The sequence below is a fragment of the Microcaecilia unicolor genome, chromosome 6 (genome assembly GCF_901765095.1).
Source record: "Microcaecilia unicolor chromosome 6, aMicUni1.1, whole genome shotgun sequence".
In the NCBI taxonomy this organism is placed as follows: domain Eukaryota; kingdom Metazoa; phylum Chordata; class Amphibia; order Gymnophiona; family Siphonopidae; genus Microcaecilia; species Microcaecilia unicolor.
This window is the reverse complement of record NC_044036.1, coordinates 201,449,736-201,467,641: the sequence shown is the minus strand read 5'-3', so window position 1 is coordinate 201,467,641 and position 17,906 is coordinate 201,449,736. Positions and strand designations below refer to the sequence as shown.

The 17,906-nt window shown below is 45.6% G+C and overlaps 1 protein-coding gene across 2 annotated transcripts in view; it reads left to right on the top strand.

The window, feature by feature from the left end:
- The window catches only part of UCHL5 (ubiquitin C-terminal hydrolase L5), a 132,478-nt gene extending 114,953 nt beyond the window's left edge, over positions 1-17,525 (top strand). For both annotated transcript variants that reach the window (XM_030205680.1, XM_030205678.1), the window contains one exon: positions 16,957-17,525. In XM_030205680.1, coding sequence (XP_030061540.1) covers positions 16,957-17,001 — 45 coding nt within the window. In that variant the 3' untranslated portion in view covers positions 17,002-17,525. The remainder of the gene's footprint in view (positions 1-16,956) is intronic.
- The last annotated feature ends 381 nt before the right edge of the window (positions 17,526-17,906 follow it).

Sequence of the window (17,906 nt, the reverse complement as noted above, 5' to 3'; positions counted from 1 at the left end):
GACCCAGGTGGCTCGAGAGGCTCGGCGCGAGAGACTTTTTCCTGATCGGTCTGGTCCTTTGACGTCGACATCGACGTTGAGGGAAGCAGCACCGAGAGTCCAGGTAATGGCTGCCAAGAGACCACTTAGAGCTGGGAGCAGCGAGGCATCGAATGGGTCTCCACCTCCAGAGGCCTACTGCTATGCAGGCCTCCCGGCACCGACCTGAGTCGGACCCGGCTCTGAGGAGGCGTGAGGATTCCACATCCTCCGCGGTACTGAGGAATGTCGATGACGGGTGTCGAGCGAAGGCGAAGAAGCATAGTCATCGATCTCCTTCCAGACACTGTACCGAGAGCTCCGAGGAGCCGAGGAAGTCGGCACCCAAGAAGCGTCGGCGCCGGGAGGGACCTCTCATCCATTCAGGAGGTGCCGGCAGCCTGGTACCGGCTCTCGAACCCCCTCAAATTCTGGCACCGACTTCTGCACCGACCCCACAACTTTTCCGATGGTAGCTCTCGATGAGCGTCTCTGGGCCCTTCTTCCGGAACTTCTAGAGGGATTGCTTCGTCAGTCTGCCTCGGTGTCGGGGGTGCTTATGCCTCCCATACCGACTGCTGAGACGGCATCTGTGCCATCAGCTGTGAGGAGGTCCCCGTCCTCGGTACCACTTGTGATACTGGAGCCGGTTACCACCCGGGTTGACTCCCCCTCGATGTCGGTAGAGGAAGCCTCGCCGGAGTCCAGGCAGGAGTCGACTTCTCGACATCCCCCACGAGGACGTCGATCCTCAAGGTCGAGACAGGCTCTGGTTCTGGCTGCTCTTAAGGAGCTTCTGTCCGATACCGAAGAGGAGCGCTTATGGGGGAGAGGAGGAAGACCCCAGGTATTTTTCGGAGGAAGACTCCTGTGGGCTTCCCTCTGATCCTACTCCACCTATTGAAGTCAGACAGTCTCCGCCTGAGAGTCTTACTTTTTCATCCTTTGTATGGGAAATGTCTAAGGACATTCCATTCCCTATAGAGGTTGTGGATGAGCCCAGGGCTGAGAAGCTCGAGGTCCTGGATTATCCTTCTCCACCTGCAGAGGTTGCAACGGCCCCCCTGCACAATACACGCAGGGAAGTGCTGATGCAGAATTTGTCTTGCCCTCTCTCTAATTCAGTTGTCCACAAGAAGTCCGAGTCCCAGTACAGAGTCCATGGAGAGCCTGTAATGGTGAAGGCCCAGCTTCCTCACAATTCCATGGTGGTGGACTCTGCTCTCAGAAGAGCCAAGAGTACTAGAGACTATGCCTCGGCGCCCCCAGGCAGAGAGTCTAGGACCTTGGATTCTTTTGGGAGGCGTACGTATCAGGCTGGAATGCTCACCGCCAAGATCCAAACTTACCAGCTGTACACGAGCATTCACTTACGGAACTCGGTGAGGCAACTGTCCAGTTTAGTTGAAGCTCTTCCTCTGGAGCTTGCTGAACCTTTTCACCAGGTGGTCAGGCAGCAGAAGGTGTATTGCAAATTCCTGGCCATGGGAGCTTATGACACTTTTGATGCTGCATCCCGAGTAGCTGCTCAAGGTATAGTGATGCACAGACTCTCATGGCTGCGTGTCTCTGACCTGGATCAGAAGACCCAGCAGCGAATGGCGGATGTTCCTTGCTGGGGAGATGATCTTTTTGGAGAGAAGGTTGAGGATATGGTTGATACCTTCAAGAAGCACCATGATGCGATGGATTCTCTCTCCCACAGGACGCCTTCTGCTACTACCTCCTCCACTAGGAGGTTTTTTGGAGGGAGGAGGAGTGCTCCCTATTCCTATAATAGGCGTAGGTACACTTCTACCTCTCGGCAGCCTGTTCAAGCTCGCTCCCAGCAGGCTCGCTCTTGTCAGCAACGTGCGCCTAAGGCCCCTCTGGCTCCCCAGCAAAAGCAAGGGGCAGGCTTTTGACTGGCTCCAGAGCACCATAGCTGCAGTAAAAGTAGCCGTGCCGGACAATCTGCCTGTTGGGGGGAGGTTGATATTTTTTCACCAAAGGTGGCCTCTCATAACCTCCGACAGGTGGGTTTTTCAAATAGTCCAGTTAGGATACACTCTCAATCTGGCATCCAAGTCTCCAAATTGCCCACCGGGAGCTCAATCCTTCAGCTCCCAGCACAAGCAGGTACTTGCAGAGGAACTCTCCGCCCTTCTAAAGGCCAATGCGGTTGAACCCGTTCCACCAGGGGAAGAAGGGCTGGGATTCTATTCCAGATACTTCCTTGTGCAAAAGAAAACAGGGGGGATGCGTCCCATCCTAGACCTAAGGGGCCTGAACAAATTCCTGCTCCGAGAAAAGTTCAGGATGCTTTCCCTGGGCACCCTTCTTCCCAAGATTCAGGAAAATGATTGGCTATGCTCTCTGGACTTAAAGGACGCCTATACTCACATCTTGGTGCTCCCAACTCACAGGAAGTACCTTCGATTTCATCTGGGAACCCAGCACTTTCAGTACTGCGTACTACCCTTTGGTCTAGTATCTGTGCCCAGGGTCTTTACAAAGTGCTTGGCAGTTGTTGCAGCATTGCTACGCAGACTGGGAGTGCATGTGTTCCCGTATCTCGACGATTGGCTGGTGAAGAACACCTCAGAGGCAGGAGCCTCTACAACCCATGCACATGACTATTCAACTGCTCGAGCTACTGAGGTTTGTAATAAATTATCCCAAGTCCAATCTTGTTCCACTGCAGAAGTTGGAATTCATAGGAGCTCTGTTGGACACACGGACGTCTCAAGCTTATCTTCCCCAGGCAAGGGCACACAATCTTCTGGTCTTAGGGTCCTCTGCTCCACAGATCACAGTTCGGCAGATGATGAGATTTTTAGGGCACATGGCCTCCACAGTTCATGTGACTCCCATGGCACGTCTACATATGAGATCAGCACAATGGACCCTAGCTTCCCAGTGGTGCCAAGCCACGGGGGATCTAGAGGATGTCATCCATCTTTTCACCGATTTTTGCAGTTCCCTTCAGTGGTGGACCATTCGCTCCAATCTGATCTTGGGACGTCCATTCCAAATTCCTCAGCCACAAAAAGTGCTGACGGATGCATCCCTCCTAGGGTGGGGAGCTCATGTAGATGGGCTTCACACTCAGGGAGCTTGGTCGTTTCAGGAGAAGGTTTTTCAGATCAACTTCCTGGAATTACGAGCGATCTGGAACGCTCTCAAGGCTTTCAGAGATCAGCTGTCCAATCAAATTACCCTAATTCAGACAGACAATCAGGTTGCTATGTATTACACAAACAAGCAGGGGGGCACCGGATCTTGCCCCCTGTGTCAGGAAGCCGTCAGCATGTGGCTTTGGGCTCATCACCACGGCGTGTTTCTCCAAGCCACGTATTTGGCAGGCGTAAACAACAGTCTGGCCGACAGGTTGAGCAGGATCATGCAGCCTCATGAGTGGTCACTGAACATGGACGTTGTCCGAAAGATCTTCCGAACGTGGGGCACCCCCTCGGTGGATCTTTTTGCCACTCAGATCAATCACAAGGTCCCTCAATTCTGTTCCAGGCTTCAGGCCCATGACAGACTAGCGTCAGATGCCTTTCTCCTACATTGGGGGACAGGCCTTCTGTATGTGTACCCTCCCATACCTTTAGTAGGGAAAACTCTGCTGAAACTCAGGCAAGACCGCGGAACTGTGATTCTGATTGCACCTTTCTGGCCCTGTCAGATCTGGTTCCCTCTTCTTCTGGAGTTATCCTCTGAAGAACCGTGGAGATTGGAGTGTTTTCCGACCCTCATCACTCAGAACGAGGGGTTGCTTCTATATCCCAACCTCCAGTCTCTGGCTCTCACGGCCTGGATGCTGAGAACTTAGAAGTTGCTTCTTTAGGCCTTTCAGAGGGTGTCTCCTGAGTCTTGCTTGCTTCCAGGAAAGATTCCATGAAAAATTATTTAAATGGAGGAGGTTTGCCGTCTGGTGTGACAGCAAGGCCCTAGATCCTTTTTCTTGTCCTACACGGACCCTGCTTGAATACCTTCTACACTTATCAGAGTCTGGTCTCAAGACCAACTCGGTTAGGGTTCATCTTAGTGCAATTAGTGCTTATCATCAACATGTAGAAACTCAGCCTATCTCTGGACAGCCTTCAGTTGTTCGCTTCATGAGAGGTTTGCTTTTGACAAAGCCCCCTGTCAAACCTCCACCAGTGTCATAGGATCTCAATGTCGTTCTCACCAAGCTGATGAAGCCTCCTTTTGAGCCGCTGAATTCCTGTCATCTGAAGTACTTAACCTGGAAGGTCATTTTCTTGGTGGCTGTTACTTCAGCTCATAGAGTCAGTGAGCTCCAAGCCCTGGTAGACCATGCTCCTTACATTAAGTTTCATCATAACAGAGTAGTCCTCCACACTCACCCTAAGTTCCTGCCGAAGGTGGGTCGGAGTTCCATCTGAACCAGTCAGTTGTCTTGCCAACATTTTTTCCCCCGTCCACATAACCCGCCCTGGTGAGGACAAGTTGTATACCTTGGACTGTAAGAGAGCATTGGCCTTTTACGTGGAGTGGACAAAGCCCTATCGACAGTCCACCCAGTTGTTTGTTTCTTTAAGCCCAACAGGATGGGAGTTGTCATCGGAAGACGCACCATCTCCAATTGGCTAGCAGATTGCATTTCCTTCTCTTATGCCCAAGCTGGCTGACTTTGGAGGGCCATGTCACGGCTCATAATGTTAGAACCATGGCGGCGTCAGTGGCTCATTTAAAGTCAGCCTCCATTGAAGAGATTTGCAAGGCTGCAACGTTGTCATCTGTCCACACATTCACATTTCACTACTGCCTTCAGCAGGACACCCAACGCGACAGTCGGTTCGGGCAGTCGGTGTTACGGAATCTGTTTGGGGTTTAGAATCCAACTCCACCCTCCTAGGCCCAATTCTGTTCTGTTCCAGGCTGCACTCCTCACTTAGTTGAATTTTATTTTCAGGTCAATCTCTGTTATGTCCTTGCCGTTGTGAGGCCCAATTGACCAATGTTCATTGTTTTAAGTGAGCCTGGGTGCTAGGGATACCCCATGCGTGATGATTTCCAGCCTGCTTGTCTTCGGAGAAAATGAAGATACATACCTGTAGCAGGTATTTTCCGAGGACAGCAGGCTGGATATCATCACAACCCACCCTCCTCCCCTTTGGAGTTGTTGTCTTCTCTTTTTGCTTTTTATATAACTGAGGGAAGCACGCGGGTGTCGTCGGTGGGAAGTCACTCGCGCATGCACGGTGCTATTGTCCCCGTGCGCGGCGCGCTGCTCTGGAACTTTCTAAAGTTTGTTATTGTTCCAGTCTCCTGGCCGTTGCGGACGATGACCCATGCGTGATGATATCCAGCCTGCTGTCCTCGGAGAATATCTGCTACAGGTATGTATTTTCATTTTTCTGTAATGGAGTGTTTATCCACTCCTCACGCTGGTTTGGATTTCGTCGTTTTGTACCTCCTTTTCCTTTTTTTGTTTGTTTTGTTTTTTTGATACCTCTTTTGGTGTCTTTCTTAATTTATTCCTTCCCTGTATTTTATTAGATTATTTTTGCCTTTTTTCTAAGTTTTCTTTGTTTTTTTTTTGTTTTTATTTTATTTTTACATTTATTCAATACATTTATGCGATCAACATAAATTCACTTCTAGAAATAAAACAAATATCTGAAATGGGAATTAATTCCCTTAATAAAGGCAAAATCAATAACAATTTAGTCCACATAATATTGATCCAAGAACTAGGAAATATAAGTATAGGTAAACTAAAGGTAAATTAATACATTTTTGAGACAGAGCCTAGAGGATTGCAGCTGGGCTTCACGCTATCACTCAGGAACTACTGCAGTACTTTCTTTAGAGGAAACAAAATCTGATAATTTCTCAGGTTCAAAAAAGATATAATTAACAGAATTCAAAGAAATATAACACTTACAGGGGAACCTTAACATAAAGGTTCCACCTATACGCAATACTCTTTCTTTTAACAACAAAAATGTCTTCCTTTTTCTTTGAGTCTCGTGCAAAATCAGGAAATACTTGTATTTTTGAACCCAAGAACGGTGAATTTGTGTGACGGAAGTAAAGTTTAAAGACATTATTTTGATCTAATTGCAATGCGAAAGTAACCAGAAGCGTGGTTCTCTCGGTCACAACGTCTAATGAGGACTCTAAAAATTCTGTTAAATTTAAATCAGATTGGGGGTTAGGCAATCTAGTCTCTCCAGCTCCAGAAATATATAATGCTTTTGTAATAGGTGGATACCCCTCAGGGAGAATACCTAGTACTTCATTAAAATACTTTTTTAACATATCTAGAGCTGGCATAAGAGGAGACTTCGGAAAATTCAAAAAGCGCAGATTATTTCCCCAAATCTGATTTTCCAGATACTCTTATCTTCCGCTTTTGGAGACTATTGTCCCTCATCAATGTCTGTGTAATGGAATTCACAGTTTTAAATTCTTCATCAAAATGCTCCATCTTCGTAACTTGTTCAGCAGTTTTTGTTACAAGGTCATTTTGTAGTTGTTTTACCTCCACTACTTCACCCCTCAAAGTACCTGTTATTTGCTGCAGGTTGGTAGTTAGTCCCTGTAGTGCTTCCCACAAGGAATCCAGTGTAACGGTTGATGGTTTAACCCTAGAACGCATATTGGGGGCCTTTTAGGCCCCCATGCTTACATTTTTGCTATTATCTGCAAAATTACTTTAGTTAGAATTTTGAAACCTCAAGGTATTACTCAAGTATGTCATTGTTGATAATATCCAGTTGTTCATATAATTCTTTTTCATAGGCATTATGGTGTAACAATGCTTGTTTGGTGAAAACTACATCTGTACGAATTGGGGGCCTTTTAGGCCCCCGCTGTTTTTATCATGTTCTCAGAAGTGTTTGTGTCTCAAGTTACTTTATTTGTACTCAGTAATGCTGGTGGAGGGGCCAGGGTGTGGATAATAACATGTGAGGATGTCATGTGATTTTTGGAGGGATGTGATAAGGCCATGACATCACCTCAGGTCCTCTGAACACTGAGGACAGTATACACTGTGAGCTAATTGCTGAAGGACCTGTGATAAGATAAGCTGTGAGAGGAAATCTGTTTCATTTTCTAACATCTAGTCAGCAATGGCACAGTCTTCCTCCAAGTGTCTGATCTGACCAAGAGATTGAAGCGATTATGTTTCAAAGCGATGATGAAAGTGAACTATCTTGTCTGATGAAGAATATCTGCCACCAGCTAATCAAACATCCTCATCCAGTGATTCTTCTGATGATGAAGAAGTGAATCTAGTGGATCCTCAAGAAGTGATAAGTAGAACATCCAAAACAAATGTTTTTTGGGACAGTAATCCTACATTAGTCGGACGTACTCCAATACACAATATTGTGAGACAGGCTCAAGGAGCTGTGGGAAGTCCCAGTTACTTTACCCTAAAGATGTATTCTGTACTTATTTTTCTGACAATATTGCAGAAGAGGTCCTATTATGTTCAAACCTAGAAGGAAGACGTATCGCTTCAGCAAAAAATAAGTCCTAGAAAATATCTCAAAAGAGGAACTTTATGCATATATTGGACTTTTCCTGCTGGCAGGGAGTCAAAAATCGTATGATGTCCCAATACGAGAATTATTTCTGGACCCCTTTCTGATCCACACTATAAGGCGACAATGTCAGTGGGCAGATATGAGGAAATTAGAAGGATCATTCGCTTTGATGATAAGCGAACTCGTGCAGCGAGGTTTTGAAACAGACAAATAGCCCCTATCAGTTATATCGTGAACATATTTATCAAAAATTGCACAAAAACTTTACAATCCTAGTACTAATGTTACTGTAGATGAGCAACTTGTACCGTTCAGAGGACGCTGCAAATTCATACAATACATGCCCAGCAAGCCAGCCAAGTACGGTATAAAAATCTTCTGGATGTGTGATTCTGCAAATTATTATGGCATAAATGGCGTAATCTACTGTGGCAAAGAGGTTGTGTGGCACCAGTACAGAAGGATCTGGGGTCTGAAATAGTCAAAACTCTTGCTGTTCCAATATTCAATTCAGGTAGAAACATCACCATGGACAATTATTTCACCAATGTTGAACTAGGCAATTTTCTGCTTGCAAAAGCTATTACACTTGTTGGTACTATAAAGCAAACAGACGAGAAATTCCAGCAGCACTCAAACACAATCGTCAGCGAGCACTTTATGAGAGTGTCTTTGGATTCAATAACAAAGCGACTTTGGTATCTTACAAGGCAAAGAAGGAGAAATCTGTAATTTTACTCAGTACCATGCATCACGATTGCAGTGTTGACAGCAATAACCAAAAATTGAAACCAGAAATCATCCTGCATTACAATGCCAACAAAAGGAGGTGTAGATAAAATGGATGAGATGGTGGGAGAATATTCGTGTAAGAGGCAAACAAAACGATGGCCTGTAGTACTATTTTCAAATATGCTTGATGTAGCAGCCCTAAATTCATTCATTATTTATACAGAAACTCATCCTGAATTTCATGCACAGAGGAAGGACAGGAGACGCTTATTCTTGAAGGACCTTTGTCATGAACTTGTAATACCTCACATGATAGAGCGAAGCGACTTGAAATGCTTGCCAAAGAAAACTAAAGAAGCAATGAAACGGTGTGGCGTACGTTTCAGATTACTCCAGAGCCAGGAGAAAGAAAACGAAAGCGTTGTTTCATGTGTCCAAGAAACATAGAGAGGAAAACTGAGCGATATTGTTCCACTTGTAAGGAAACTGTTTGCAAAGAACACTCTTCTGAAAAAAATAACATTCAGAATTGTTTGGAAGACTAATATAATAGAAAAGAAAGTTAGAATAAAAATGTAGCTGCAGCTAGTTTGCTATAGATTTCTATGCATTTTTGTGTGTTTTCATGTCTTTGCGTGAAATTTGGGGAAAAAAAGATTTTTTGGTGTTTCTGTGAAAAATTATAATTAAAATGTTGTCCACTATTCATATTTTATTGAGCAATTTTGAAATAAACTTGTGAAAGTTATTAAGTGTGTTTTTCTACATTATGTGCATGGGGGCCTAAAAGGCCCCCATGACGTTAATATGTATATTTTTAACGTCATGCGTTCTAGGGTTAATCAAAACTCCGAGGCTGTAAAAGGGTCCGTCAGGATTTTCTATCAGGTAACAATGCCTGAGATGGTATTCTCACTGGCGTCGATGCGGCAACGGGGTCTCCACGCACGGCCGCTGAGGACCGACTTCCCGGATTCAGCTGGCTGTGTACTCGCTCCCGCGGTTTCCCTTCCTGGTCTTGGAGGCGCCGTTATCGACAGAGGGCTCAAAGACACTCCTTCAGCACCTTAGGTCCGCATGTTCTCCCGGACCACCAAAGCATCTCTCCGGTTCCCGGCATTCGGAGTCCGATTCTTCCAACGTTAGTTGCTGCAGGAGAGAGGGCTCATCTCTACCTGTGGAGGTAGGTACTCCGAGTTTACCCTTCCGCTTTCCCATTACGGGACCGTGGTTTTTCAATTAGCAAACTTTCGGAGGATATCTGGAACTCTTCCTGCACGTCTGCTCAGGCAGCCATCTTGGATCAAGTTTTCTTTGTTTTACCTTGTTCACTAGGCCGCGTCTAGGCCTGAGCTCCACTTGGATTTTTCCTTTTTCTCTTTTTTTTTGGTGCTCTTCTCTGTAGCATTATTGAGTCACTTGATTTGGCCACTTCTGCTTTTCCTTTCATGTCATTGAAGGTTCCCAGTGGCCTCAAGCACTGTACTTGGTGCAACAGGACCATCTCTGACAAGTACATCATTCTTGGTGTCTACAGTGTTTGGGGCCTGATCATACCCCTGCAAACTGTATTCTTTGTCTTTGTATGAAGAAAATACAGTTGGCCAGAGAGGCTCAGAGAGAAGATTTTTGGAGCCAGATCGGCATCGGATATTGCATCAGTTGTGTTGGTCCATATGGCTGTGAGACCCTTGCACGTTGGGAGTGACTGCTCATTGAGTGGGTCACCTTCTGCCTTCACGCTGGTCGCTATGCAGGCCCCCTGGGACTGTTCGGCGTCGGACCTGACCCCGAGACGACATAAGGATTCGGTCATCCTCTTCGGCACTGGGAACGTTGATGCCAGGCATCGGAGAAATCATCAGCATCGATTCTGCTTGACATATGATGCTGGGAGCTCCATGGCACTGAGAATTTCACCAGTCTCCAAGAAGCGCCTGAGTCTGGAGGACCACTCCCTCTCCATACAGGAGGTGCTGAAGTGTGGGTCTTCAGACAGCCAGGATTAGGCACCCACTTCGAGTCCGCAGATTCAGCAGCCTTTTCCTATGTCGGCCCTCGATGAGTGCCTCCAGACCTTGCTCCCTGAGATGTTGGTGGGGTTCTTGCAGAGTGCATTGGCGTCTGGGGTGCTTATGCTTGCCATGCCTCTTGCTACAGTCCCACATGTCTATCAGCCTGCGGTGAGGTCTCCGATGAAGCTTGCGGTCTCATCGTTGACTGCTACCCGTGTTGGCACACCCTCGACGTCAGTGGAGGAAGCTTCTCTGGAGCCAAGGCCGACATGCTTGGTCTCAGCACCTCCACGGGGAGATCTTGGCTGACTCCATTGAGAAGCACTCATGGGACTCAGAAGAGGATCCATGTACTTCGCAGAGGAGGAAAACCTATGGCATCCCATCTGATCCCTCCCCTCCACAGGAAAAGAGAAATGTCCACCTGAGAGCCCCTCATTTTTGTAAATGAGATGGTGGCTGCCATCCTAATTCCTTTGTAAGCAGAAGAGGAGCCTAAGGCTAAGATGGACTATTACTATCCTCTTAGAGAGGCTGTGACACTTCCGCTTACAAGATCTTTCAGGACGTTCAGGTGAAGAACTGGGAGTCTCCTCTTTCAGTCCCTCTTCTCCCCAAGAAGATTGACACCATGTACCGGATTCAGTCTTCCCCTGGGTTTGATAGGCCCCAGTTGCCTCATTCCCTATTAGTGGAATCCGTGCTCAAAAGGGCCAGGAATTCTAGGGACTGTGCTTCAGTTCCCCCTGGCAGAGAAACTAGAATCCTGGATTCTTTTGGGTGGAAGATGTATCAGGCCTCCATGCTCATTGCCTGTATCGAATCATACCAGCTGTACACGAGCCTGTACTTGCGGTCTTTGGTGCACAGTATGTCTGATTTAGCAGACTTTCTCTCCCACTGCAACAGGCTGAATCTCCTTCTCCAGCTGGCCAAGCAGCAGAAGGCATGTTGAAGTTCTTGACCAGGGCAACCTACGACACTTTGATGTGGCCTCTAGGATCTTGCCCAGAGTATAGCAATGGGCAGACTCTCACGGCTGTGTTGTGACTGACTTGGACCCGGTAGTCCAACTGAGATTGGTGGATGTCACGTGCTGGGGGGATAATCTTTTGGAGAGAAGGTGGAGGAGGTTGCTGACCTCATGAAGAAGCACACTGATACCGTAGATTCTCTCTCCCTTCGGGCACCTTCTACACATGCTGCCTCCTTTAAAAGTTTTTTAGCAAGAGTACTTATTACTTGCAGAGGTGTAGGTACTCTCTTTTTCGTCATGTCTGAGCACGCTGGGGCTGAGCCTGCTTTCTTGTCAACAGCATGCACCTAAGGCCCAGACGGCTCCCCAGTCAAAGCAGGGGACGAGCTTTGGCTACAGCAGAGCATAGCCGCCATAAAAGTGAACATCCCAGGTACTTGCAGGTCAGGGGGAGGCTGAAGTTTACCAAAAAAAAGGTGGCCCCCTCTTGTAATGTCCTGATCAGTGGGTTTCTTCAAATAGTCAGTCTTGGGACTTCATTTCCAAATTCCACAACCCACTAAAGTGCTGACGATGGATGCATCCCGCCTAGGGTGGGGAGCTTATTTGGATGGGCTTCACACACAAGGTGCTTGGATCAACCCAGGAAACAGCTCTCCAAATCAACCTTCTGGAGCTCCGGGTGATCTGGAGATTTCTAAAGGCTTTCAGGAATAGGCTGAACCACCACATGGTACTCGTTTCAAACAGACAATCAGGTTGCCATGTACTTTACAAACAAGCTGGGGGCACTGGATCAAGCCCTCTGTGTCAGGAGGCCGTCCGATGTAGTGTTGGGTGCACCAGCACAGGATGCTCCTCAAGGCCTCTTACCTTGTGGGAAAGTCAGCGGCCTCAGTGTGTTCTGGCTGCGTTTCATTTGGCTATGCTATTGACAACAGAAAAAGGTTAGACAAGATTCAGAAAGAGGAAATGTATTTTATTACTCACCAGCACAGTGATCAGATATCAGTAGCAAGCTGTGGAAAAATAATAGCAAACTTACAAAATCTAACATCTGTAGCTTTGGTAATTGTAAAACCTCAGCTTATTATGTAAAGAACAGGAGAAAGAAGAAGAGAGAAAGAGACCAATGACAAGAAATACCATTTGGTCTAAAAATCAGATGACAAAGAGAAGGGAAATAAATTATAAAGAGAGAGGTAAATAGTTGTCTGTTGTAAAGAAATAATTCTCAATAAGAGTAAATAAGGAAAGAGTATTTCCTGGAGAATTTGCCACTAAGCAAGGACAACGCCCTAAGTCAGAACAGGAAACCTCTCTTGCTAGAGGCTCATTCCAAGGGCTCTTTGTCCTCCCGCGTACGTTTATAGTACTAATGATGCAGTCACCTCTCCCTTCCCCTACACCAATCATAGATCCAGCATATGTGCTGGAAACTTAAAATAGGGTCCTTATCATCTCGTAACTGAAAAAAGTTATAGGGCTGCCATAGCAACGGGGGTCTTTCCAGAATTTATGGATAGGTAAACATTCCTGCATGTAGCTGATAGTAGAGGCTAGCAGAAACACACAGAAAGCAAAGATGGGGGATGGGAGTAGTGCAGCATACCTGAGGTAGAACATTTTAGCATTATAGCTAAAAATTATAGAACAGGTGGATCTCTGCCACTCAGTCCAATCACAAAGTCCCTCAGTTCTGTTCCAGGCTCATGACAGACTAGTGTCTGATTCCTTACTCTTTCACTGGGGGACAGGACTTCTGTATGTGTATTTTTCCTTTCTGGGGAAGACTTTGCTGAAACTCAAGCAAGACTGCAGGACCATGATCTTGATCGCTCCCTACTGGCCCTGGCAGATCTGGTTCCCTTTTCTTTTGAAGTTATCCTCCGAAGAACCATGGAGATTGGAGTGTTTTCTGCCATCATCACGCAGAACAAGGAGTCTCTACTGCATCCCAACCTCTGGTCTCTGGCCTCACAGCCTGAATGGTGAGAGCTTAGAATTTGCTTACTTGAATCTTTCTGAGGATGCCCAGAGTCTTGCTGGCTTCCAGAAAAGATTACATTAAGGGGTGTTACTCTTTCAAATGGAAGAGGTTTGCCATCTACTTCCTGCCCTACACAGACCCTACTTGAATACCTTCTGCATCTCTCATGACCAACTCTAAGGATTCACCTCTGTGCACTTAGTGCTTATCAATATGTAGAGGGTTAGCCCATCTCTGGACAGCCTCTAGTTGTTCACCTCATGAGAAGTTTCCTGTTGATAAAGTTCCCTGTCAAACCTCCACCTCTGTCATGGGACCTTAACATTGTTTTCATCCAGCTGATAGCTCCTTTGAGCCACTTGAATTCCTGTCATCTGAAGTACTTGACCTGGAAGGTCATATTTTTGGTGGCTGTTACTTCACATGCAGGATCAGTGAGCTTGAGGTCTTAGTGGCGGATGCACCTTATATGAAGTTTCATCATAACAGAGTAGTCCTCTGCATGCATCCTAAGTTCCTGCCTAAGGTTGTGTCGGAGTTCGTTCTGAACCAGTGGGATTGTCTTGCCAACATTCTTCTCCCAACCTCATGCCCATCCTGGCAAAATCACACTGCACACCTTGAACTGAAAGTGAGCATTGGCCTTTTACTTGAGCAGACTAGGCTCTACAGTCCACCCAACTTTTTGTTTCTTTTAGATCCCAACAGGATGGGGGTCACCAAAAATGCACAGTTTCCAGTTGGCTGGCAGATTGCATTTCTTTCACGTGCCTGGGCTGACCTTGAGGGTTATATCAAGGCTCACAATGTCAGAGCCATGGCTGCGTCAGTAGCCCATCTGAGATCAGCCTCCATTAAAGAAATTTGTAAGGTTGTGACATGGTCTTCAGTCCATAAATTCACATCTCATTACTGCCTTGAGCAGTATACCCAATGCAACAGCGGTTTGGACAGACAGTTCTGCAGGAATTTGTTGGGGTTAGAGTCGAACTCCACCCTCCTAGGCTCTTTTGTTCTGTTGCAGGCTACATTCACTCAGATGTATATGGTTTTAGGCTACTTTTTTGTCATAGCCGTTGTGAGGTCCAGTTGACTGGTGGTGGTGGTTCTTAGTGAGTCTGGTAGCTAGGGATTCCCATCTGTGAGAATTATAGGCCTGCCTGTCCCTGGAGAAAGCAAAGATACTTATCTGTAGCATGGATTAATGAGACAAAGCCAACATGGGTTTAGTGAAGGACAACAGGCTTTATATTCTCACATACCCTCCCATCTCCCCCTTGAAGTTGTCCTTCTTATTATTATGCTTTATATTGTACTGCTGGTCCTGTTCTCTTCTCGCAGCAGGCAGGAAGGCACTCGCATATGCTCGGTGGATCCTCAAAGACATATTTTTAAGCTTGTTTCAAGCTCTGGACTGAAGCGCCGGACTGGCAATGCAGACCCACATTGCCCATCTGTGTGAATATAAGGCCTGCTGTCCTTGGAGAATACCTCCTACAGGTAAGTATCTTTGCTTTCTCCCCTTGTTCAGCTGACCTGATGTGTTCTCCATTTGTTTTCTATGTGAGTGGTTTCTTTTTAATGTTTATCATAAGACATCTGTGACAATACTGGAAGAGAGTCCTTCCATAGCAGTAGCAGTTCTGTTTCAGGCTAGAAAAGTGAAGTTGCTTATCTTAACAGGCTCTGTTGACAAGCAAGTGATCCATTCCTGGTACTGATGGTGTCTTCCTGGTGGTACCAACATGAATTTGCTCTCCTTTACTCAGGAGCAGTTTCTAATGTACAGGGGCTCCCTTGCACCCATCAGCTGCTTGTTCATTCAATTTTCAACTATGCACGTGATAGCCCAGAGGTGCTAAAGAAAAAAAAAGGAAAGTCTACTTCTTTGCCCATAAGCAAACCCCAGTGGACCCAGGAGAAGTTCCAGAGGGCATTGCCCAAGGAAGATTCCCTTGTTTCTCCTGTCAAGCCCTACTAAGGCACCCACAGGAACAGATTATAATACTAACAGGGTCTTGAAACGGTTCACCCAGACCCAGGCTCACAGCACCAGAAGTGGCAATTCAGCACAGATCTCTAATAAGCATAAAATAGGGGAGGAGCTGTTATCAGACAATCAGACCCATCTGTACAGAGCCTTGAATAATCTGATCAGGCTGATATTGAAACCCAGGGACACTGTCAAGTGCAGTCCTCATGATCAGACTTAAAGGAAGTCTGCAAAGTGCTGACATCCAAAGGCACTCTCTTTCAACACATTTGAAAGGGAGAGGAGGGATTAGAGTAGTGTTCCAGAATACACCTTTTCTTGAGTCTGCTGAAAGGGCACTGTGGAGTTTTACTCATCCTCACAGTACATACAAGTCCAAATGGCAGTCCCAAGCTCAGTGAGGCCTGAGGAGAAGCAGATCCAGAAGCTTTAATGAGAACATGAATAACTGTAAGGAGGAATATTCTTGTGCTTGATCTTGTTGAAATATTGCATTTTATTTTGGTAGATTTCAACTGTGTCTTTGCTATAAATTTTGAAAATGTTGAAATCCTGATTATATCATCATATGTTGTATTGACTTTAGTAAAGATATCAATCCAACTCAGTCCATCCAGCAGATAAATTTATGATAATGGTCTAAAACTGGACAGTTCCAGTGACTGGCAAGCACACCAAGTACATTCGTAATTATAAATGTAATTTCCTTGAAAGCCGCTGGATATTTATGGTCAAGCAGCCAGAACTAGATGCATTTCAGCTCTGACTGCTGACAAGTGCTGTGACTGTGACACAGTGATCACAGAGATTTGCTAGTGGTGGTGGTGGTGGTCAGCTGAATCGCCCAATCCTTAGGCTTACTGCTGAGATACAGAAGAGGAGGGAAGTGGAAACAGCTTACAAAGTGACTAATCCCTGTAAAAGCGTACTAGTTGTAATTAAATATTGGTGCATGCCCTGAGAAAATAGGAAGTTAATATAGTCTCTGTATCTTGATTACTTTTTATGCTTTCCTTACTGAAACAATTGCTATGAGAACTGGAAAGGACTCTTGAAGCTATATAAAATCAAAGGACATGGTTTCATGATTGCAGTACCATCTTGTATTGTTTGCCAGAAAACATACAGAATTCACTTCACTATGGACATGGATCATGTCTTTTTACAGGATGGTTTGTCAGTGTCAGGGCTTCATTGTTTGGGAAGGCTTGGATCAGTGCATCATGTTGCATTGTATAGGCTTTCAATGCATATAGACATGCATAGTATATGAAATGAGTATTCTGCATGGAAAGACCAACTATCTCCTTACCCAGGTGCCTATAATTTCACTTGAATGTATGGAATTTTATAGGCTAGAAACTCAGATTCTTGGCTCTTAGTGAACTTTTGTGGTTGGTTCAAAGTTTTCCAGCAGTGGTAGGGTTTGTAAAGTCTTGTTTTGTCCGGTAGTTTTATGTCCTACCCATGGAAGATAGGGAATGTAGCCCCTCCCTAGACCCAACATTCACATGCCTCCTGCCCTTTTGCTAAGGTATTTTTATTACTTCTAATAGAACACCAGGATGTTCAATTATCCAGTAAGTCACAAAAGCAGCTGTAAGAAAATGCTGTGTGCCTGGTGAACTTAAGGCAATGGAAAAGCTGAGTGAGTAGACCCAACGTGCTTAAAATATATTGCCATTTATAATGTGGTGTGTGTTCATTTTTTTTCCCCTTAGGCAAAAGAAAAACAGAATGCGAAGAAAGCACAGGAAGCTAAATGATCAGACCTGTCTAGTGGAGAGCATGAGAGGAGTGTTTTGTCTTGGAGCCAGGAGTATTAAAGATGGGACTCATAAAAAGATCCTTCATTGTGCACAGCCCATTTCAGCCAGCTGCCCTGTATGCACAGATCTGAGTTATACATTTGTTTCCTGAGAGGGTGTGTGGAAAGGAGATCTCTGCATCATGTGCATGTAATAGGTGGAAAATTGTTATCCTTCTGTTTATCCTGCACCCCTATCCTGCAGAGGGTGTCTAGTTCCTTCCCCATGATACCACCTACCCTTCTTCTTTTACAGGCAAATCACAAATGTAGGGAAAGTTCAGTTTTCCACAGCACCCTTTTCCTTCATATTTAGTAGCTCTTCCCAAGTCTGCTTATATGTCTGACTTGTATCGGTTATTGTCCTCTGATTTCTGTGTTGGTGGTTGAGCTATAATTTTATCTGCTTTAAAATGTTTGCAATGATCCAATGTTTAATGATTGACTGTACAAATGATAATAAAATATTCCCATTTTTATTTTGGCAAACTGCCTTAAAGTGTGTCTCTGATCAAAACATCAACATGTCTGTAAGGACTGACTGCACTGTTTCCTATGGTACATTGGAGGAATGTGTGTACCAGGGTTGCACATCCAGCTGGACAAGCTACCTGTCCTGGTTTTACCCACTTTGCATGCAGGGCGGATGTACCCGTGTTTTTTTTTAGGAATCAGAACCTATATATAGATATAGATTCTTTGGGGTAAGACTGTAACTGGGTTAGCTTGCCTCTTGTGGCACAGAGCTCTGTATTATTTGCCTCACAAAGTGCGTTTACTGCATCCAGCACAGGGTGGTCATATATCTTATGGAAATTCATGCTAGATGCACTAAGTATGTACTTATTCCCCCCCCCCCCCCTT